The 24,626-nt window shown below is 22.6% G+C and overlaps 2 protein-coding genes across 3 annotated transcripts; one reads left to right on the top strand and one right to left on the bottom strand.

The window, feature by feature from the left end:
* Positions 1-455: 455 nt before the first annotated feature.
* On the top strand, positions 456-18,885 carry LOC129607200 (neprilysin-2). 2 transcript variants are annotated; one of them, XM_055517992.1, is made up of 11 exons: positions 456-520; positions 1,288-1,354; positions 14,466-14,599; positions 14,810-15,199; positions 15,289-15,500; positions 15,600-15,776; positions 16,915-17,291; positions 17,368-17,777; positions 17,838-18,088; positions 18,166-18,352; positions 18,416-18,885. In XM_055517992.1, exons 2-11 carry the CDS (start codon positions 1,323-1,325, stop codon positions 18,565-18,567), a joined length of 2,322 nt encoding a protein of 773 aa, XP_055373967.1. In that variant the 5' UTR covers positions 456-520; positions 1,288-1,322; the 3' UTR covers positions 18,568-18,885. The 2 variants fall into 2 exon arrangements, with proteins under 2 accessions (XP_055373967.1, XP_055373969.1); XM_055517994.1 differs by lacking the exon at positions 456-520 and adding an exon at positions 913-985.
* A 513-nt stretch (positions 18,886-19,398) lies between these two features.
* On the bottom strand, positions 19,399-23,396 carry LOC129607498 (circadian clock-controlled protein daywake-like). The gene is made up of 5 exons (XM_055518527.1): positions 23,333-23,396; positions 20,412-20,665; positions 20,077-20,197; positions 19,869-20,018; positions 19,399-19,550 (listed from the first exon to the last, which is right to left on the bottom strand). The coding sequence occupies exons 1-5, from the start codon at positions 23,394-23,396 to the stop codon at positions 19,399-19,401; spliced, it is 741 nt and encodes a 246-aa protein (XP_055374502.1).
* Between the last annotated feature and the right edge of the window lie 1,230 nt (positions 23,397-24,626).

Below are 24,626 nucleotides of genomic sequence, written 5' to 3'. Positions count from 1 at the left end.
ATACTTACTTACATATATTCTTTGTCACTTAATACACTATAAAAGTAAAAAAAAATAAATATTTTAACGTAACTTTTATATTTTTTTCTCAGTTTTTTTTTTTTTTACAAAAATTAAATGCAAAAAAGAAAAAAAATTGCTTGTTTCAAAAAGTAACTTTTGTATGAAAAAAACCAACAAGTAACTTTTAACGCACACACGTTATAACATAACAATCTTTTGGAAAACATTTTAATTGTAAAACGTTTACCTGTTATTAATAAAAACACACGAAACAGAAAGACAAACTACATAATATTAAACTGAAAAAAAAAGACAGAAAAAGAAGAAAAAAAATACAAGCAAAGCAACAGAAAACGATATATTAATATATGTATGTATATATGTGTGTACAAAAGAAAAAAAAAAAAATAAAAAAAAAACAACAAAAAAGAAAAAAAAACTACACAATTCCGCTTGTATAAAATTGTTTAAAAAATTTTAATGAAATTTAGTTCACCTGTGCCGGCGATCACGAAAGGTTAGAAAAAAAAAACATTTTTTTTTTTGTATTCAGCAAAAATAATAAATAAAATAATAAAAAATATAAAAGAATTAAAATCAATCCTTTCACATTATAAAAAGTTTTCTGTTATACTTTTTTTTCTCTCTCTAATTTTTGTTTAGAAAAATTTAAAATAATTTTTTTTTTATTTGAATGTGTGATAGACGACCGCTTTTTACAGTTTTGTTTCATTCGTATATACCTACATATTATTTATTACAAGAGATTAATAAAAAATTAATATTAAAAATATAACAGTTAATTAAAAATAATATAAAAACAATCATACAAAATACCTAAAGTATTAAAATATATTTATTTAATATTAAAGAAGAAAACACAAAAAAAAAAAAACAAAAACTATGAAATAATAATGTTATACTGTATGAATTTTTACATAAATAATAAAATTAAATTGTAAATAAAACAAAAAAAAAAATTGTATGTACCAACATATTTTCCTATTTTACTTCCTGAAAACAAATACAAAAAAAAAGTAAAAAAACAAGTACAATTAGAAGTAAAAATTAATATTAATTTCATAAATTTAATCATAATTTCTATATGAAATTCAATTATTTAATAAAAAATATAACACTTTTATAACATATATGTACAGAATTAAAATTTTATTAAAAATTAATATTTATTTATTTTCGTTTTTCTTTATCATAATATTAATTAATTATATTTTTGTTTTGTTTTTTTTTTTTCAATTTCAATAATAAATTTTCATCTTCAAGTTTTTTAATATAACAAATATAATAAAGTAAAAATAATGACCAATAATGGAATGCATACGATAATAAAGTAAGTTAATTATTAATTTATTATAACAAATAAATTATATATGTATATGTATATGTATGCAAGTATATATGTATTTAAAAAAATGTGAAATAAAATTTGATATTGTAATTTGAATGTTTATTATAAATAAATATTTTTTTCATGCGTAAAAATTTTACACAAAATTTTACAAATTATAATAAATAAAAAAAATATCAAATGAAAAAATTTCGCACTACTTTTATATAAATTATAATAAATGTATATATTTATATATTTATGTAAGTATGTATGAGAATAAAATCTAGTGTGAATGTGTAAAATAAACAAATAAAACAGAAAACAAAAAAAGAAAATCTAGTATACCTAATGTGTTATAGTTTAGGTAATTAAAGAGATTAAAATTAAAAAACAAAAAAAAAAATTAAAAAATTCATTTTACTTATTTATTTTTGTTAATTCCATTCAGATATATGTACATGCATAGTAGGATATACATACATTAAATATACATAAATGTAGTAGATTTTTTAATATTATAAAATTTAATATAGTTAATAAGTACAGATACTTATGATAGCTAGATGCTGGTATAATAATTACGAATAAATACATATGTATATATATTTATTTGCATATATACATATAATATATGTATATATGTTATTCAAATATATATTTATACAAAACTATTTTATATAACTATAATTTATATGTACCGTATATAAAACACAATCTGATATCCTACTTTTACCACATGTCATATACATAAATACATGTACGTATATAACAGAATTGCCAAATTGATTATAACTCTAATATCTTATTTTTTTTTTAAGATAAAGCCTTCACTCCCTCCATAGGGCTTTCGTTTTAACTTATATATTAATATATTGCATGTTCAATTAATCAAAATTGCAAAATACATATTTTAATGTAGCATGTTTAAAAAAAATACTTAAACCTAAAGAAATCTATTACTCGTATTTATATGGATTTTGGTGTGTATTTTGTGGGAACTGCTTGTCTAGTTTTAATTATGTTAAATTTAATTCAAAATCTTACATTTACTGAATGAATTTTTATAAAAATGCATTTCTTTTTTGCAAGATTATACCTAAATTAATACTACATTTTTTGGTGCCCTTTGTGGTCGAGCTCTTGATAATATGTATATATGTATATATAATAAAATCAACAGATTCTTATCTCTGTTTCTAAATATTTTTGTATCAACATTTTTTTTATATTTTAAAAAATCTTTATTTTGAAGTTAAATCTTTAGTTTCGGTACCACTGGTATATAAAAAAAATAAAACCAAGTGATATGAATAACATACTGTAATAGTGATATTAATAATGTAGGTATATTATTATAATAATTTATATATACATATATCATACATATAAACATGTTTATAAAATGAACGAGAAAAAATCCCCCAAAAAAAATATTTAATTAGATTTAGAATAAATTGAGATACTCGCACATTTACACTTTATTTTTTTTTTTTTTTGGAATAGTTTATTGTTTTCTTACCTTCAGAGGGTTTTCATATTGCATTTACATATAAAATAAAAATAAAATTTAAGAAAAAAGTTGGATTTTTATAAAATTGTATATTTGTTTTTTTGGGAAATAAATTCTTAAAATTTTTAAAAGTAAGAAAATTAAGTTTAAATTTTATTTGCAATAAGTGATGTACCCTATAGTATCACTATGTACAATTCAGAAATTACAATATTCATGAACTCAATTCTGCCATTAATACAGACCGCGCAATACAGCACTACCGCAAATTCGAATTCAGAGAATTTTTAAGTATTATAAAATCAAAGGATTTTTATTATAAATAAATTAATTCTACTTAAATACTAAGTGTATTTTTTGTTATGTAAATAATTTTTTTATAAATATTTATATTGCAATATTATATATTGTACCTATATAAAAAAAAATAAATAAATTGTATACTAATATTAATATAATTTTGAATAATTGCGGTTATTTTATACATGTCTAAAAAAAATAACTATAATTATTTATAAATTCTATATTTTTTTAATAAACACAAGTATTTGAAGTATGAGAATTTCAATTTACATATATAGGATATTTAATATAACCGTGTAAATAATTTTAATAATAAATTGTTTATGGTTTTTATTTTTAATAATTTGTTATCATAAACTGCCTCAAAATAAATATTTATTTATTATGGTCAAATCCGTTCAATTATACATACACACATACAATGTAAAGTTATATGTGTATATTGGAATTTTTAAAGTTTTTTATTTAGTAATTTTTTTTATAAAATTTAGTTTCTGGTTTTTTTTTACGTAATTTAAAGTAATTTGAATCTATATAATAATTTTGTTTTTTTATTTACCAATAATATTTTGAGGTCACTTACTTTTAATCACTGCTTTAATATTCAATACAAAATACATAAAATTTTTAATATGGTTTTTATTTTATTTTTTTTAGAGCAAATTGAAAATGGCAATTCACTTAAATTTTTTGTTTAATAAAAATGCGCTATTAAAAAAAAAAAATTACAAAATAACAAAGCAGCACACACAAAATTTTATTAACAGTTAATTGCATTGGTTTTCAAAAAAAAAAAAATATCATGTACCATAGATAGTTGAGAGTGGAGTTACTTTTATCGCACCGTTAATTTGTTAAATAAAATGCACCGTTAATTGGTTATATGTATTTAAAATCATAAACTTATACATATTCGTATACATATTTTGTGTTGTTACGAAAATTTTGTATGTTAAACGCAATTTATCTTAAATAAAATTACTTAAAATTTTTGCATCCCAAACTTTTAAAAATTGTCTATTATATTATTATAACTTTCAACTTCAAATTGCACAGTAATTCTGGTATTGTAATGCACAATTTACTTTACAAGTTATAATTAATGAATTGTGTAACAGTACGATATTGTTAAAGTTTTGTAGTTAGTCACGAAACGCGAAAAAATTATATTTGAATAATAAAATTTAATTTTAATCAGTACACCCTATATTTATAAAAGATTTATACCTACTTTGCATTTTATTCTACTTTCGCATATACTTATGTATGTGTATATATTTCAAAAAAAACAAAAACTTATTTAATTCCGTTATTAATATTGTAATAAGTGTTAAAACTACTTAAAACCCAAAAGAAGAAAAATAACAAAAAATAATGAAAATAATTGCCTTTAATAAGTAAAGTACTTAAAAAATAAAAATTATACGCAAATTATAAAAAATTCATAGTTGAATTAAAAAAAAAAACTTTGAAAGAAAACAAAAAAAAAACTTTGAAATCTAAACATTATAAATGTATTGTGTTTAGTTAAAGGTCATCAAATAATACAAAAAAAAACAAAACTCCTACCTGATTAATTTTGATCGTAATTTACTTTAATAATATTCTTTGTTAAATTAACAATAATTCTCATTTGATGAAAATGTTTATAATTATTTATTTTTGAATATATATTTAATATTATGTTTGCATACATATGTATATAGGGTAAAAGCACTAGTGGCCGAACAGTTAACACATTTTCTAACTTTAACTTTATATTATTTTTTAACTACGAGACATAAGGCAAATATTTAAATTGTTTCTAAAAGCTGAAAGAATTCTTAATAGCATTAAATATGTCAAAAAATTGTTGAAATTATATTTATAATAAATAATTAAATTTTTGTAAAAAGTACCACTTTTTCTAGTATCCGAACACCAAAATTTAGTTGCCGAACACTTTTATTCTAGTATCCGAACATACAAATTTTCTTGATATATAGGTGCTTTTCTATTAAAAAATTGACTAATTAAATAAATTAAGGTTTTATTTTTAAATATGTTAACCAAGTTTATAATGAAAAAACTTTAAATATGCAAGTAGGTACAGTTTTTTCACATAATACTTCACCGTTAAATCCAAAAAAGGAATAGAACTTAAATTGAACTTCAAGCATGAAAAGTAAAATAACGAATAACGAATTTTAAGAAACTTTTTGGTTTTTTTTATTCTTTAATCTCTTCATTTTTTAATTGCTTTAGCCTTTTTCTGCTTTTATTTTTCTTTTATGTCATAAATTTGCTAGTTTCATCGCCATTTAGTTTTGAAGGGTTGTTTATAATATTTATATTCTTGGTTTATACTTTTCAAATGGTTCGACTGTTAAACCATTTCAGTATGCTCTCCTCAGTGTCTGCCGCCTTTGGTAATATTTTCAGCTTCTCTGAATTTCAATATAGGATTTCGTTTCATAAAGAAACGCATCCATAACTTTCCTTTCATCATCATTATGTAGATCATTTTTAAAAGGTGTTTTTCTTTTACTGTCTTGAATACTGTACAAAGTATTTAGGAGATTGATGTTTTCAAAAGGAAGCCACATTTGCATAAGTTAATACATCATTGTGCTTCCTCGTCAGGTGTTAAATATGGATTTGGACCAATTTTGTTTGATTGTTCTCTAATTAACCTCAGAGTAGTGTTTTTGATCGTAATTCTTATTTGGCAGCTGATTTTCGAATACTTAAGTTATTATTACGGATTTTTATTTAAACAAAAACAAGGGGATATAGAAATTGATAAATTTCAGCAAAAAAAATGTTTAGTATCAACAGAATTGCAAAAATAAAACAGATTATATATATATAAAAATTCCAAAATAATACTTTTTTTTAGGCTAAAAAGTTTATGATTCGTAACACGGTGGTTTAAATTTAAGACTTAAATTTAAGACTAAATGTATGGGCAATTGTTTAAGAAAATTTTTTAATAATTATTTTCAGTAGGTCTTTATAATTCGCCCAATTTCACATATGTACAAATTTTGCATAAAATATTAAATAGTAAAAAATTTTTCTTTAAAAAATTGCCACTTCTACATGCAATATTTTAATTATTTTAAATATTATGTTTATAAATATTATGTTTATAGTAAAAATACAGATATTCTGATAATTAAATTTATTTACTTAATGTATTAATAATTAATTTATGTTCCTACTATAACGTTTATAAAAAATTAATTATATACAAATTTGGTTGTTCGGATACTAAAATATGCATCTTTTTCATATCTTCAGAATCCGAACCCACTGTTCGGAAACTGAAAATATAAAAAAATGTCGGCACCAATATGCGAACTGCAAATATTTAGTTAAAAATTACTCTTTTGTTAACATTTTATGATTTTTTTAACAAAATTAAGCAAATTCCAATGAAAATATATACTTATCACTAAATAGACCTTAAAATATACCAAAAAAAGGCTTACTTTCCACACACAGTTCCACTATTGTTTTTACAAAAAAAACGCCAAATCAAACGCTTTTCACAAACCACTAACATAAACTGACTTATAATTCAAAGAGCATAAAAGTAATTTATTTGAAATTTTACAAGCACTAGCCCAAAAGATAAACCTTTTTTTTAGCGTTTTTGGTTTAAACGATTTCTTGGGGAAAAATCTTATTTTAAATAAAAAACCAACGAAGTGTTCGGATACTGCAACTGTTCGGAAACTAGTGCCTCTACCCTACATACATATGTAGTATTTTAAATCAAATTATTTTTTTGTTTGTTTAAAAGTTTTAAATTACCTTCAGGCAACACACATCATACAAATTATTAAAAAAAAATTGCATTTTGATTTAGTACAAATATATTATGGCTAGAATTTAATTAAAAAGATTATAAAAAATTTACACGTTATACATAAAATATGTCCAAATATACTTACATCATGTCAGATACATTCACACAACACTAAAAATCTGAAAGCCTATGAGTATACGTCACTCATTTGATGCAAACTAAAAATTTGAACATTAGAGTAAAGCGAATTTTTAAATTTTTGAGAATGGTATTCTTTACTAACGAGCTATAGCAAATTTCAAGTTAGCGAAATTCGGTTTCTGCACAAAAAAAGAATTGTTTTAAGTGCTTATTTCTGTGTAAAAAAACTCAGAAATCACATTTTTTTTAATATTATGTCACTGTTTCAGTAAACGGGTGAAATATGCAGTACAATATTGTGCCTATAAATTTTGACGTATGTATACATACATACACACCGCATGTATTATGTACAGTATGTACAAATAAAGAAAAAAACTTTAATAATAAACAAAATTTAAAAAAAAACCTAAAATACTTAAATTTTTTTTTTATTAGGCTGACGTTCCTTTTTATTTTATTTTTTTTTACTTTAAAAATGCAAATCCAAAATCATCATCAAAAAAAAATTTAAGTTAAATAAAACAAAATTATCATAAAAATTTCTTTTTTGTTGAAAATACAAAAAAAAAAATTTACTTTTTGTAACAGAAAAAATATTTTTTTTTTTTTAAGAAATTCAAATCGAAAACAGAATTCAATAATCGACTAACGAATGAATTATCTGTTATACAAAAGGTTATACACAAATTCAATTAAGTTTGTACGTATGTATGTATGTACATTGGTGTTGAAAACAAAATGAAAAAAAAAATTCAACCTAGAAAGACAAAATTTAAAATAAAAAAAAAAACCGAAAATAAAAAACTTTCTTCTTTTACATTTGATTTTTTTTATTACAAAAAAAAAATTCTAAAAGCTTTAAAGTAAAAAACAAATATTCAAATATTGCAAGTACATTGTACATACTTACATATGTATTTATGTTTGTAAATTGTTTGTAAATACATACACACATATATATGTACATATATATACTCATGAGGAAAAATAAAGCGATTTGTATTTTTGCTTTTCGTTTACACAAAATGAAACAAGCAGAAGAGTTTAAAAAAAAAAATACATGAGAACAACAAGTACAAGTCATACACAAGTCAGCAAAAATATAAAAAATTCAAAACAAAAAGAAAAAATAAACAAAAACAATCATTTAACAAAGTAACGCTTAAAAATTTGTTTTTGTTTTTTTTTTCTGTGTTACTCGTCTATCGTCCAGTTATACAATGACTTAACTGTAATATTTATAAAAATATACTGGTACTAATAATGTATTTGTATGTACTCATATAATATATGTATGTATATTTGTTTGTATATACAAACCTACATTAAAAATCTCTTTTGTCCATAATCCATATAAAATTTTCACAGTAGATTTAAAATAAATATGTAGCTACATATATACCTAGTACTCTACATAACATGTATATTACATATAATAATATATTTATGTACATACAATGTACGTAAATGTTTCATATCCCTATAAAATACATAATATTTCCATATGGAATATATGAGTATAATAATAAGGCACATAGCAAAGCGCACATTGATAATAAACACGCTTTATATAGGAAAAAGATATAAAATATACTGGCATGACAATATTGGCTAGGCAATGCATATTTTAAGATTAAAAGTTGTTGCTTTTTAAATTGTTTATTTTTTATTTCCTTCTTCTTTTTCTTCTTTTTGTTATTTAAGGCTTAAAAAGTATGTATATGTATAACAATAACAACAATAACAGTAACAATAACATTTTCTTTTAAACTTTTTAACAACTTTGGTTTGTTTGAATAACCGAAAGAAAAAATATTTTTTATTTGTTTTTTTTTTTTTTTTTTATTTTTTTTTTAATGTAACGTAACTTGAAACTCAACACTTTCTTTTGATATTTTGATAAAATATTAAGAAAGAAAACTGAAAAAAATAAAAATGAAAAAATAAAATTTTTTTTTCCTTCTTTCTACTTTGGTTGCTGTTTTGGAAAAATACCTGTAATCGGATTACACATGCATATACCAGTTCTTACAGGGAAAAGAAAACGGAAGATTTATTTTTATTTGATATAAAAACAACAATTTAAATATTATGTTATAAAACCTGTATAAAATAAATAAATATGTACATATGTATGTATGTATGTATATTGAACGTACATTTGCGGATCTTAGTAGACGGGAGCGGGGAAGTACAACTTTGTAGCAGCCACCTTCCAATTGAAAATTTGTTATATTATAGTTTAAGCATAGTAGCAAACTTCTGACAAAAGTACATACTAATTCAGAAAAAAGTAATCATTCAGATTTAATGATCATTAAAAATTTGAAACATTTATCTATCGACTGTATATAAATATGTACGTATACACAGTACACTAATTTTGATTTTATACATAGGTGCATACATATCTTTATAAAAACAATTAAATGTCAGTTAAATCTAATTATTCGTTAATCTTTCTTAAAATATAATTAAATATAATAATCCACCTTCGTCGTTGATTTGTTCTAGAATACTTACACAAAGCACATAATATACATATGTATTTATATGAAAATATGCATATGTATATATAATAACATAAGAACATACATTATATTACATAACAATATATATAAGTACAAATAAGTATTCTCAAGTATAAACTTCACAAACATCTTTAAATTGTTACCCCTGATCTCTTTTTATTTGGATACGTTAATGGTATCATAATATTTGACTTAAAAAAACTTAAAAGTTAAGTATATTTTAAGTACTTACGTATTGACTTATGTACAGTTTTAAGATTTTTTCTCTTATAAGATTCATTAAAAAAGAAGTTAGAAGCAACTTATAGGTATTGTGTACATACATACACATGTATGTCATGATATTCCAAGCAAAAATGAATGGTTGTGTATAGGATTATGTTCATAATCAAATGATACGTGAACATGAAATATATATACAGATGTATGTATGTATGTATGTTGTATGTACATATATTTAGGTTCTTGCAAACACAAATTTGTATTATATATAAATGAAGTTAACGAACGAATTTTTAAAAAGAAAAATCAAATAATTTTAATTATAAAGGAAAAGAATAAGTAAACATGCACACACACACATAATGTGTATACCGTAATTACTATATTAATGCAATGGTATCTATACTTGTTTAAATACGTGTATACATGAGGATTTACATAAATGTACATATATTGTAAACGTTTGTGTGCATTTAATTATAATTCGCAAGTTTTTATAACTTAAAATATTCTTTCAAGTAACTTTGTAAACAAATATATACATATACACATATGTATGTACATAAATATATTTTGTGTGAAGTATTCAAAATGGTTCAACGTTCAAAGAAGTTTTTAATTTTAGGCTTTCAACTTTTACAGTTATAAGTGCTTTGTTTACAATTTGTGTATGCATGTCATTATGTTTATATGTACATATATGTATATGAGTGTGTAAAAATAAGGAACATGTAAACACGTGAATATGTATGTTTATTTTATGAACTACATTATGTATGTATGTACATATCGCAAATTATGCAGATAAATTGCATAAAATTTATATTGAGTACACATAATATATACATATGCATTTAAATAGATATACGCAACAAAACAAGTTATACATACTTTCAATTGCACATACATATACATACATATATAATGTTTTAGCGAATTCTTTATAAAAAGGAGAATATATTTTCGATATTTTCGATGTGTGTATGTACAAATATTCCTCTTTAAATGCGCCTTAAAATTAAAGTCAATTTATGTATAAGCATTTGTTATAACAGTAATCGCTCATTATTAAATCTAAACAATTTTTTTCCTTTAAAAAAAAATTATCATATATGTACATACATATGTATTTAAGTACATATGTACTTCTTCAGTTAAATTTTCTGTAATTAAGTAGATTATACATACATATGTATGTACATACATATATATAAAACCTAAAAAACCTAAACTAACTTATATTTTTTTCTTAAAATGCACAAAATATTTTGCACATTAAATAAAACTTTTTTGTTTATTAAAAATTCGTATTTTATTAAGATTAATTAAATTTATTACGAAAAACAAAAAAAAAAGGTGAAAACTCATTCAAAACGTTTTAAAAGCAAAAAAAAAACACTTTAATTAATTCCAAAATTTATAAATAATAATTGGAACAGAAATTTCTAATTTATCAGATTTTCCATATTTAAATTTAGTCTTCATTTATTTTTTATGAAAGTTGTGAAAACGGTTACAAAAAAAAATGCGAAATTTGACTTTTACTTTAGATTTATTTTTATTAATGTTGCACATAAATTTTTGAATATATTATACAAAGAAAAAAAAACAAATAACGTATACAAAATTAAATTAAAGAAATCTAGAACAATGAGAAATTTGGCCAAGGGCGAAAAATGAACAAAGAATATGCTTATTTTGCTTTATAATTTTTTTTAGCAAAACTGTTTGAATTGTGCATGCTTACTTAATAGCACGTATATGTAGTTAATTTTTATATAACTATAATTGAAATAGAGTTTTTTGAGTCAGCTATTGCCTAATTAGATTGACCAAAAAAAAATTCGCTATGCAATTTAAAAAATAATATCCATTGTGAAGAAACAAGTTCTTCCGAAAAAAATTATTATATTACGTTATATTACGATTTAGCACCATCATTTAATCGAACTTGCTTTGTATTAAGATCTAATTTAGAATTAAATTTATCGAAAATTCCCATATATTTCCTATAGATCTCATTCATTCATACCGAATTAATGTAATGTACAGTAAACAGTACTAACTTAACTTCAATATTGAAATAATGGACAATATTGAACCATATTGATTTGAACAATAATATTGAGATCGTTCTTGGAGTTCTACCTTAAACCGTTATAAATTTGAATAAAATTTTCTTTATTGTATGAGTTTTATTTATAGAGGGTGTACTGCATACTATTTTTGGAATAAAAAAAAACAAATGAATAAATTAAGCATTTTACAGCTGATGTAAACTTTAATTTTTGAAACTTTTGGAATGATTTTTTTTTTATTTTTTTTAGGGTTGGACCATTTTATTTCTTCTCCTCTACTTTCTGTATCTTCTCATTAACATAAAAAATATTAGTGATGGCATGACCTAAAAAAGATTTTTTTTTTTATATTTTGGTATTAAAAATTTCTTTTAGCCTATGGCAACATTAAAGTATGAAAATATAAATAATGAAATATTTTTAACCCTTTTTGAGATCATATCAATTTTTTATACCATATTTGTATATAAAATTGTTTTGTTTTTTTTTTATTGTGTTCTTTATTATCTTAAGTCCATAAATTAATTCGGTAATTGAACTTTTGTAAGTGTTAATAAACTACCAAAAAGATATTTTTAATCAGATTATTGTATTTATATACAAATATACATATGTAGATATTAATCTTAAAATATAATTGAAATTAAACGAAAATGAGTAACAGAAAATTCAACCAAAAATAATTTCAAGAAATCAAACTGTTAAATTTATCAAAAATAAAAAAATAAAACTTATGCGAAAGCTTGTATAACACATATTTTAAAAGAAAAAAAAGAAAAACTAAAAATAATAAACACACAATACACAATTCAGATACCAACACAAGACCCACATTATCTCAATTATTTACACAAGAAATTTGATATTATCGAAACTTTTAACGACTCATCATTTTTAATTAACATTTTGGTTAAAAATAAAAAAAAGTTAGAATGCTTGTATAACAAAATAATATATGTATGTAGATACACTTATAATATTTAATTATGTATTTATAAAAGTATAAATTTCAATTCTCAGTAAAATTTCTTATGTAAAAAATATTTTAATTAAAACCTTTGAAATTTGTTCTGTATATGAAGGTATTTCTTAAAATAATTATTTTTTTCATGAAAATATTTTGTTTAAGTCTATAAATAATTATAAAATAATTATATGTATAAGAAAATAATTGTTATATTTATATATCAATTAATTATACAAGAATTTATAATTAACTTTAATATGATAGAAAGTCAAGATTAGAAAACTCATATCCTTTATGAGTATATAACAGTTGATTAACAAAATATTCATGCAAATTTTTCTAATAACCGATAGGAAATAATATAACAGTTACAATGCACTGTATATAATTGTGTATACAGTTTACGAGTATAGTAACATACAGAAGATAATTTTTGTAATTACACAAAAGAACTACTTTTATTTGAGTGGCGCTATTCTTAATTAAAAATTATTACTCACTTACCCCACTCAAAAAAAATAGTCGTAATTACAAAAATTTCTTTCTGCATATCACTATAAACTATATACACAATGATAATATATACAATTATTGTTAAAAAATAAATTTTTAACCACAAATAAATTAATAACAAAATATTGATTCCATTACAACAAAAAGATATTCAAGAAATTTTTTATTCAAATTATTTATTGACATTTAGTTGTATTTCATTTAATATAGGATATAATTATTACTCGAATTCACTCCGGAGTATAAAATTCGGAGAGTTTGTAAAAGGAAATTGTTTTATATAGGAGAAGAAACCTCACCTGTTATACACCTAAAGTGTTATACGTTTGTATTATGTTAACTATGAGATTATTAAATTACGGAATGCTATTATTGACTTTTACAAATATAAAAAAAGTAAGAAATTTAATATCAGCGATTACGAAATTTAATGCAAAAGTAATTTCTCGCCGTACTAAAAAATTTATCATACATCTATATGTACATAACATAAAAAAATTAAAAGAAAACAAAATATTTTAAAATTCAGAACCATTTTTTTTAATAAAATTTGCGATTAAACCATTATTTGTTTCTACACTATTATGGGAATATTTTTATTGATAGTATAAAGAACGATAGATAATTGCGGAGTGGCAAAAGTAGTATGATAGACATAAACGATTGCTCGAGGTTCAAATTAAGTAAAATTGTCCCCTATATAGTCATTTGAGATATTTTATTTTTTTTTTTACTTTATTTTAAACATAGAAACGTTTATTTTTATTGAAAATTTTGTCTAGATAATTAGTACTTTTAATTTTAATGACTTTTGTTTTTGTTCTCATTTTTTATTTAATAAAAGTAGTTAAAATTTATATTAACTATCATAAGAATGATGTAACGTATAATTCAGAATAATTATATTAGAAATTTATTATTTAAAATTTAATTAACAAGCTAAAATTTAGAGAATTTAACGAATGTGACTGAATGCATAGTTTTTATCATTAATATTTTATTAAATAATAAAAACAATTAATAATATTATGATTTTCTTTTTAATTACAGAAATCGAGGATGGTGGACGAGACGGACGACATTGGAAAAAACACTTACTTCTTTTAGCATATTGACAATAATAGCTTTAGTAATTTCTGTAATAGGTTTAGTTGCTGTTAATTTATCTCAGAAATATCCACCAGGTACAATTTGAAATTTGAATTGTTATATCTATATAAAAGAAATTAACAATATATTGTTAATTTCATATGTTTGACAACATTGCTAAAAATTTATTTAAAAAAAATCACTATTTACTTATGAATACACGCAGAAGTCATAAGACATAAATGAATATCTTTGTTTTTATATAATATGTTGGAAAATATTTTAATTCTATTTTATGTTTTTAGGACAAGATGGCTCATCAACCAGTGAAGCATTACGTAATCCAACAGCAGCGGTTATAACCACTTCTGAACAACATACCTCGAATTTACAAAAATCTGAAAGTGATAAAAATAAAATATGCCTAACTAAAGAATGTATTCATACAGCATCAAAAATATTAGATTCAATGGAGAGTTCAATTGAACCATGCGATGATTTTTATAGATTCGCATGCGGTAATTTCCTAAAAAAAACTGCTATACCTGAAGATAAAGTTACAGTAAATACATTTTCTGAAATTGGAGATGAACTTCAGCAACAATTAAAAGAATTAATAACTGAAGAAGCACCAGAAGATTCTCCTAAACCTTTTAAAATGATTAACTGGTTATATAAGTCATGTATGAATAAATGTAAGTGTATATATATAATACATACATACATAAATACAATTATTTTTTTTTTATATTAACACTTTGTCTTTTTTTTTTAATTTAAATAGCACTAATCGAGGAGCGTGGTATTAAACCAATTCAACAAATTGCTGAATCAATTGGTGGTTGGCCTGTTGTTTTAGGTGAAAAATGGAATGCAGATTCGTGGACATGGCAAGAAACAACAAAAAAATTTAGAAGACTTGGATACAGTGTCGATTATATAATTGATTTTTCAGTTGGAATTGATTTAAAAAATTCTACATCAAGAATTATTGATGTTAGTTTTATATATATAAGATAAAACATTATCAATTATTATTTATATATATGTATATATATTTTTATGTATGTGTGTGAATTCTGTTTAATTTTACAGTTGGATCAGCCATCTTTAGGTTTAAGTCGAGAATATTTGATCAAGGGTTTCGGTGATCCACTTGTTGATGCTTATTATAAATATATGATCGATATTGCAGTAATTTTTGGCGCTGATAGAGAAAAGGCAACTGAAGAATTAAAAGAATCTATAGAATTTGAAATGGCATTGGCAAACGTAAGTTTTTTTGTTTATTTTAAATAAAACTACGTATTACATACATGTGTATAAATATCGTATGTGTATTATTTGATTATTTCCTTTTTTAATTTTAAACATTTTGAAATTTGTAAATAATGATTTCATGTGATTAAACCACAATTTTTTGTAAGTGCGATTAAATTAAATTCATACAGGAAGTTTACATCTGGTCTAACAAAAATATACTTATACTAATCATTTGATTTAATCAGAATAATTTGAATTTTTAATTAATTTCAACGTCAAAAATAATATTCTAAATTATTTTCATTTTAATTTTTTGTTTTTTTTTTTTCTATTTTTAAATATTCAGTAATTATTATTTTGTTTTTATAATATGTTGACTAGTATAATTAATATGAATGCCATTCTGTGGGTTCAGTATTATATATTGTATAATGAAAAACATGCAATTATAAATAATGCATATGTGATGATTATAACAAAAACTTTATATTAATTCATCGCTCAATATAAAAAGAACACGCTAACCGTGTATTAAGTGATAAAATGCAATTAAAAATTTAAAAACTATAAAATGCATATATGTATGTACATAGATGTAATGTACAACACAATTATCATAAAAAAAATGAAAGTATAATTTCATATAAAATATTATTTAAAATTACGTAAATAATTTGTTAAAAATTGCTAAGCAATAAAATTCAAGATGTTTCGGCTTATTGAACTTTATCAAAAATTACGCCAACTTTCATTGTAAACTCATATATAATACATTCATTTTGAGTTAGACTAAATATTTGAATTTTTTGGTATCCCTAGAAATGTCAATAATACTATTTTTATAACTTACAAAATTTCCTAAAGAGGGAGGATCGCACACAATTTGAAAATTTATGGGTGAATCAGAGAAAATTTAATTTAATGTTAGCAATTTTAGTCTTTACTTTGTAGAATAAATCATTTGAAAACAAATTTGTGAACAAGTCACATGATTTTATGATTATATGATTATAATGAATTCCAAACCAAAATTAATTATAAAATAATGCAAAACTATAAATTATAAAGGTGTAATTAATTTATACCTTTAATAAATTTTTAATTTGTGTTTTTTAAATTTATGTTTTCCATTTTTTTCTTATTTTAGATATCACTTTCAAATGAAAAACGTCGTAACACAACCAACCTTTACAATCCAATAACACTTAAGCAACTACAAATGGAATATACTTATATGGATTGGTTAGATTATATTAATAGTCTTCTCCCAAAAAGTATTCAAATTGATGAAAATGAAATTATTAACATTTCTGTGCCTGATTTCTTAAAAAATTTGGGTTCATTATTAGCAAAAACTGATAAAAGAAGAATAGCTAATTATTTAATGTGGAGAATACATGGTTATTCTGCGTTCTTTTTAACTGAGGAAATTCGTAAAATTCAAATGAAATTTATAACATCTGTAAGTGGAAAACAAGATCAAGAACCAAGATGGAAAGAATGCGTTGATATAACTGCTAGCAGGTATACTTATTTTATTTATGTTACATTCTTTTAAGAATAAAATTAATAAAATACAATAATGTTTTTTATATTGTAGTTTATCAATGGCTGTTGGATCTCTATATGTTAGAAAACATTTTAAGGAAGATGCAAAAAGTATAGCTATGGAAATGGTAAATGGTATTAGACAAGTTTTCAAAAAAATACTTCAGGAAGTCGCCTGGATGGATGAAAGTACAAGAACATCAGCTTTAATAAAATTAGAAAAAATGACAACACATATTGGTTATCCAAATGAATTGATGGATGATTCAAAAATAGAAAATTATTACAAAGAATTAGATATTGATCCTCAACGTTATTTAGAGTCTATACTAAATATGAGTATATTTGGTACTAACTTTGCATTTGGTAGATTAAGATCACATGTTAATAAAACAGATTGGATAACACATGCTAAACCAGCAGTTGTTAATGCTTATTATGCTTCGCTCGAAAATAGCATACGTAATTATTAAAAGAATAATAAAAATTAAAAAATTTGATTAAAAAAAATTATAATTCTAGAATTTCCTGCTGGAATTCTTCAAGGCAAATTCTTCTCAGCTGATAGACCAAAATATATGAATTATGGTGCTATTGGTTATGTTATTGGACATGAAATCACTCATGGTTTTGATGATCAAGGTAGACAATTTGATGTCAATGGAAATTTAATAGATTGGTGGAGAGGTGATACTAAAGAAGCTTATTTGAAAAGAGCAAAATGTATTATTGAACAATATGGAAATTATACAGAACCTTTAACTGGACTTCGGGTAAGAATTTCAAAATATTTGATTTAGTTTTCATTTATTAAAAATAATTGATTTAATATGTAACGTACATATTTTAGTTGAATGGAATCAATACGCAAGGTGAAAATATAGCAGATAATGGTGGTATTAAAGAATCTTATTACGCTTATAAAGAATGGGCTGCAGAAAATAAACCAGAACCAAGTTTACCAGGTTTACCATATACACCTTCACAAATGTTCTGGATTTCAGCTGCCCAAACTTGGTGCTCAAAATATAGAAAAGGTATAATTTACTTACAAATCAAGTTTTCATTTTATTTTTTAATTTTATTTTATTTCCTTTTAGAATCAATGAAAATGAGAATTATAACTGGTGTTCATTCTCCAGCTGAATTCCGAGTTCTCGGTCCTATGAGCAATATGGAAGAATTTTCAAATGATTTTAATTGTCCTCAAGGTTCTAGAATGAATCCAATACATAAATGCAAAGTTTGGTAAAACAAAAACACATTGAAGATTCAAAGAAAGACTTTAAAATGTCTCAGAAAATAATTAGGCATCAATTTATCACACATCAAAATATCGCATAAACATTTGTTATAAAAGAAAAACATTATCTTTCATTTGTTAGACTTTTTAGCGTCGTCATGTATATATTTTAAAGCTTCCATACTATTAAATTTACATCCCTTTATTTTTATAGTGATATCGTTTACTTTTTAAATTTACATCTTTTATATTGTTATTTAAAGTATGTATGTAAGGCAAAAAAAAAATAATTATAATTAAATTCACTATTAAGAATAAAATTTATTTATCAAAATTTTTAAATAATTATTTCATTCTTATAGCTTTTACATATATTTGCCCAAATTTAAAGTTAATCTTCATTGAGTAAGAAATTATTAAGAATACGAATCACTTCATTCTTTGTTAAATTTGCTTGTTAAATAAAATTTTAGTTTTAGATTGCAATTTAACTGTTTTAAACACAAAAGTTCTGTCTTTCAACTTATATACATCGAAGAAGTTAAGCCCGTTTAAACCATGTGGGAAATAATTATGTGCTTTGTACATTTTATAAGCAAGACACGATACACAGAATTAATACCGTGTTAACGATGGCAAGCAAACTAAATTTGAAAATATAAATGTGATGCACATTTAAATAATATTAAATAAAAACACATAGAATTAATTTTATATAGTATAAAAAGTCTTTTCTTAAATTTCTTATTAATTAATGTTGATGATGAATTCTGAACAAATAAAAAAAAAATGCCTGAAGTGTTAATCAAAAATGTTAGATTATTTTAACAATTTTATATTCTATTGATGTAACCAATCATCCATTCCTATTTTTGAAAAGGCATTATTAAGTATTTTTTGAAATAACTTTGCTATGCTTCTAGATGCTGCCGGTTTCATTTCTTTTACTAGTTCTTGCGCATTTACATTTAAAAATTGGTTTATAGCTTCTCCTGAAACATAAAGATTTTGAAATATTAAAATTAGTTCCCCATATAAGAAATATATTATATTATATGTACTGTATTTGTAAAGGTGTGAAATCATTTTAAGATTATTCCGATTTAGTATTGTGAAATCAAATTTTTTGTGTTGCCAATTAAATGTCATTATAAATGGATAATGCACGGACTTTATTAATTTATTTTTTTTTGAAAGTGCAATAGTTTTTTCATTCATAGACAAAGATTTTTTTTAATACATAAGTTCATCTTAATATATTTAGGAAAGGAATTTTTAAAAGAAGCTTTCATATATATAATACATATTACCTAAAATATTTCCAGAATTAATTGTATCTTCAACTCGAAGTTTAACATGCTTTAAAGAAAAATCAATTGCCAGTTTTCCTATATGTAAAACTTTTATACCATTTTTTATCTTTTCTACACCATAAACTCTAGCTACAGTCGTTACGTTCCCTAAAAAAGTTTATTATTTGACAAAACAATTTTTAATATTATAAAATCAATAACATACCGAATTCCGCCCAAAAATTTCCATTTGATCTAACTGGTAAAAGAAGAACATTCCCATTAACATCATATTTTCCAAAAACTTCAACCAAGGGGAGTCCTAAGCTTAAATCAAATCGTAATTTCTAAACTCAAAAAAAAAGGCGATTTTTTAAAATTAGTTTCAGTTATTCATAAAATACAGACGAATATAACAAAGGTGCAATAACATATATGGGTAAACCATACACATTAACACATTATTAGAAGAATACAAAATTAGAACAAGAACAAAACAGAACAAATTTGGAGATTTGAACATAAACAAGTAATAGAAAATATAAATTTAAAAAAACTTACCGTAATATCGCTTCGAACTTCTTTAACCACATAATTACTGGCTCCCTTAGCAATTATACTAGAAAATTTTGCTTTTACTCTAATTGCACCCGCATTATTTTCCATTACTAGTTCATCTATTATTAGAGGTTCTAGTGGAGGAACATTTAATTCTGATATTCCATTTGGTAAGTAATTTTTCAAATGATTAAATGAATTTCTTATACACACATTTATATAAGGATCAGATTTATTACAGGGTTTAATGTATTCAGCTGAAATAGAGAAAAAAAAATATTTACAATTAAATATAAAAATACAGTTAAATTTAATTAAGCGCAGATTTGCAAGACTTTTAAGAGATTATGAGTCAATTCTTTCCATAAAAAAAAAACGTTTTATGTTCGCGAATAATAACGAAATAAACGTAGAATGTGAAAATTAAAGATGTATAAGATACCTTTAGGTCAATAATACCTGTTTATTCTTTAATAAAAACATTTGACTTTATATAAATGAAGAAAATATATAATACGAATTACAACATTAAAAAAAAAACAGAAAACAAATTCAATTTTATTGTCGGCCTTCATCTCAACTTGTGAAAATGTTTTGAATACAAATTGCAAAAAAATAATTACCTTAAAATGTATTAATTTAAGGAGCGTCAACAAATTTTTTTACATGCGTGTACTTTAATTATTTTAAAAAATTAACCCTACGTTGGTTAGCAGTTTTTTTTGCAGCCAACCATAGAGTAAGTATTTAATAAAAATATTTAAATTTACGAGTTGTTAAATTGTTGTTAAACTTCTTGTTGTAGAAACATATTAAAAAGTTAATAATCTGCCGTAATTATAATATACACAGTTTTATGCCCTAGTTAAATTGTAACCTTTTGCAGCTTCTACTAACACAAAAATAATACAAGTAATTGTGAATAATTCTAATGACAAATAGTAACCAAATGCGCAGCAAGACATTTAATAAATTCCATATTAAAATTGATTTACTGGAAATCGTTTTTTTCCTGAGTTTCTGGCACGATTAACATATACATATACAGCTTTTATTCAACCAGAATTAAAATGTAAATTGAAAGTAAATTTGCTCAGACGACGGTTTTCTTGGACTATTATGGTTTACCTGTCATTTTAGTGCGTTTGTTAACGTTCTTGACAAAAATTACTGGCTAATTTTATTTTGTTATACATTTTGTCCCGATTTCTTGCAGTGAAAACCTGGCAAGCCTATAGTTGAAAATTATTTTTCATCCTAAATTATGGACTTTATGAACTAATATAAATACATAAATATGTTGTGTATATAATATAAAAGAAGTTTTAGTAAAATAAGGATTGTTTATTTTTATTGCTTCTTTTTTTATTGTAAAAGACACCAAGCCTTCTATAGGAAAATTTTATTTTGAAGGTCTTGGCCATAAGGCAAGGCATAAAGGAAGTGTACATAGGTTAAGTTTTGCGTGACTTTGATAAGATGCAAAAAGTTTATATATTTGTAAGTGGACATAATTTTCACTCTTAAAGCCATAATATACAGCAGACGTAAATTTTGACGTACGTATGTATGTGCCGTACATTATACCTTTATGCTCAAAATTGCTTGGTATTATTTAATTTACTTCTTATACCGAAAATACAATTAAACTGGTTTTATGTTACTAAATATAAGTAAGATAAAAAACAAAAATACTCAGAAAAATACTTAAATGATGCTTGAATGATTTTTGACCTAGTTTTATATACATAATACACGCTTTATTTTATGTGCTTACATCAAAACAGAAAAATGAAGAGAATTTTTTTTACTTCACTTACTTACGAGTTTGCAGTCGAAATGTTTGCATTGCCTATATTTAACAAAATAAAAAGATATGGTTATAAACTTAAAATAAAGATTACATCACTTAAAATTAACAATATGATTTTAGCTATAAATTTAAGCTCCATGTCGGTCAATCAAATGGAAATGAATTAATTGAAATAAGAATAACAAAAAATATTAAATCAGTAAAAACAAAAAAAGAATAATATCGTAATATTTTAAGTACGTGAATTTTTGAATACCCACATATACACATATTAAAATATGCGATGCAACAAGTCAATAACACTTTAAAAAAATTCTCAAAAAGTCCTTAACGTTATTGCTGCAACAAAATTTATATATTGTATGAGTATGCATTATATTCAGACCATAAACGTGTTACAAATAATAATTTGGTGCAGAATTTCAAATTATTATATTATGTCCATTATTATTCTAAAAAGGAACTTTAAACTTAATTTGTTCAAAATATTTTTTTTAAGAATTTCCATGATTATTTATGAGATTACTAATCCTGTGAACAAGTATACATATTAACTACAAAACCAATTACAACCATTTTTAAAAACAATTGTGTATATAAACGCATAATGATTTTGTGCCTGAGCTCGTATTATTTTACATTATTTTACATCGTTAAGTAATTTGGCTGCATTTGAAAAAAAAAAACTAATATTATTACAAAATTTAATTAAATGATGAAATAATTTTAAATGTATTTGTAGAAAAAAGTACCGAAGTTATTATTCGTATTACGGTATTAACTGTAAAAATTAAATTTAAATATTTCAAAAAAATCAAATTTGTATATTTCTAATTTATATATATGCATGAATGTATGTTTCTTTCATAACGTATAAAATGTTATTAATGATAATAATTACGATAACAGTTTATAAAAACATTCTGTAATTTATGTTCATGAATTTAATTAGTAAAGTTTAAATCAAGTTTGTTGTAAAATAACTTCAAAGCGGTGAACATTTTTTTGTTTATCGTAAGTAAGAATCACAATTCGTTTACAATTCATCAATAATTTAATTTGACTTATATGTACATTAAAAATACAAAGGAAAATGCAATCGTTATCTTACCCAATTCATTCCCATGGCAACATCCAAGTAAAAATAGTAAAGTAACTACTATTATTTTACACATTTTAAATTTATTTAATTTTAATTTTTTCAATATTTAATTTATGATAGTAGGTATACAAATTATAAAATTAAAAATTCTAAATGAAAGCAAAAGCGAATGTACACTTCTATTATGATTTTTATTTTGAATTTAATGTTAGAACATTTTTAATATACTTTTTTTATCTATTGTACAAATACTTATCGTAAATTTGCCATATATGGTGTAACACATGTAAAATAGAAAAAGAAAATCTTTAAGATTATAAATAAAAAATGCTTTAAGTGTGAAAATCGCGAAATAACTAGTTTCAATATTTTGAAAAAAACTTGAACCTCCAAAAATTTAATTTGTTGAATCAAAATAAAAAAAACTCATAAGCGGTAGGGAGCATATTTATTTGCTTTGTATTTTATTACATACATATCTACTTATAATTATTTACTTCGCAATTATGTTTTGGTTTTGTATGTTTATAGTGTTTTGAGTTGAGAACTTCATTTTAAATACATTGCATACATAGGTACCTCAACTTTATACAAGTAATATTGTTTAATTTTTTATGAATCTTTTGAACAAATCTACTTATATACATACATACACACATTTAGTTAAAAATGATCGTGAACTATCATTTTTAGTAAAAATTTAATTGGTGTTATATTAATATAATGGATATGTACTAACCGTCCACTATTAAGCAAATATTGCAAATAAATAACTATGTGCATATACATACATTCCTACATAATTGTATTGTTAACTCTAATTCTTATGAAATTATCAAATAAAATACTTTTTTAGTAGAAATTGCTTAATTAAAAAGTTTTGTTCACTCAGCTGTCATTGTGGTCTTAGTTTGGTTTTTGTTTTAATATTTTTTATGAATGAATTTTGATTTTAATTACTTTATGATTTTTTTTTCACTATCTACTGCTTTACGTTATGATAAATGGTATATTTTGAAATTTTTTGTAAAATAAAAAGAAATATGAAATGTAGGTATTTAAGTAATATATATAAAGATAATTGTGTTAGCAGAAAAATTTATTATAATGATTTTTGACTAATGCTCAGTTACTCAATATACTTTATTCAATGTACTTACTTTATATGTAATGTAGTAAACGAATTTATCCTCCATTATTTATTTGTTAATTATTTTCTAATATTCATCCAAAAGATATTTTGTTTTATTCATCCGATTTTCGCTTCATTACCAAAAAAACTTAAGTACATAAATGTAGGTAT

This window comes from Condylostylus longicornis, unplaced genomic scaffold (assembly GCF_029603195.1).
Source record: "Condylostylus longicornis isolate FDR11 unplaced genomic scaffold, ASM2960319v2 ptg000027l, whole genome shotgun sequence".
Lineage (NCBI taxonomy): Eukaryota > Metazoa > Arthropoda > Insecta > Diptera > Dolichopodidae > Condylostylus > Condylostylus longicornis.
Note: the sequence above shows the minus strand (reverse complement) of the source record. Positions and strands in the feature narration are given on the sequence as shown.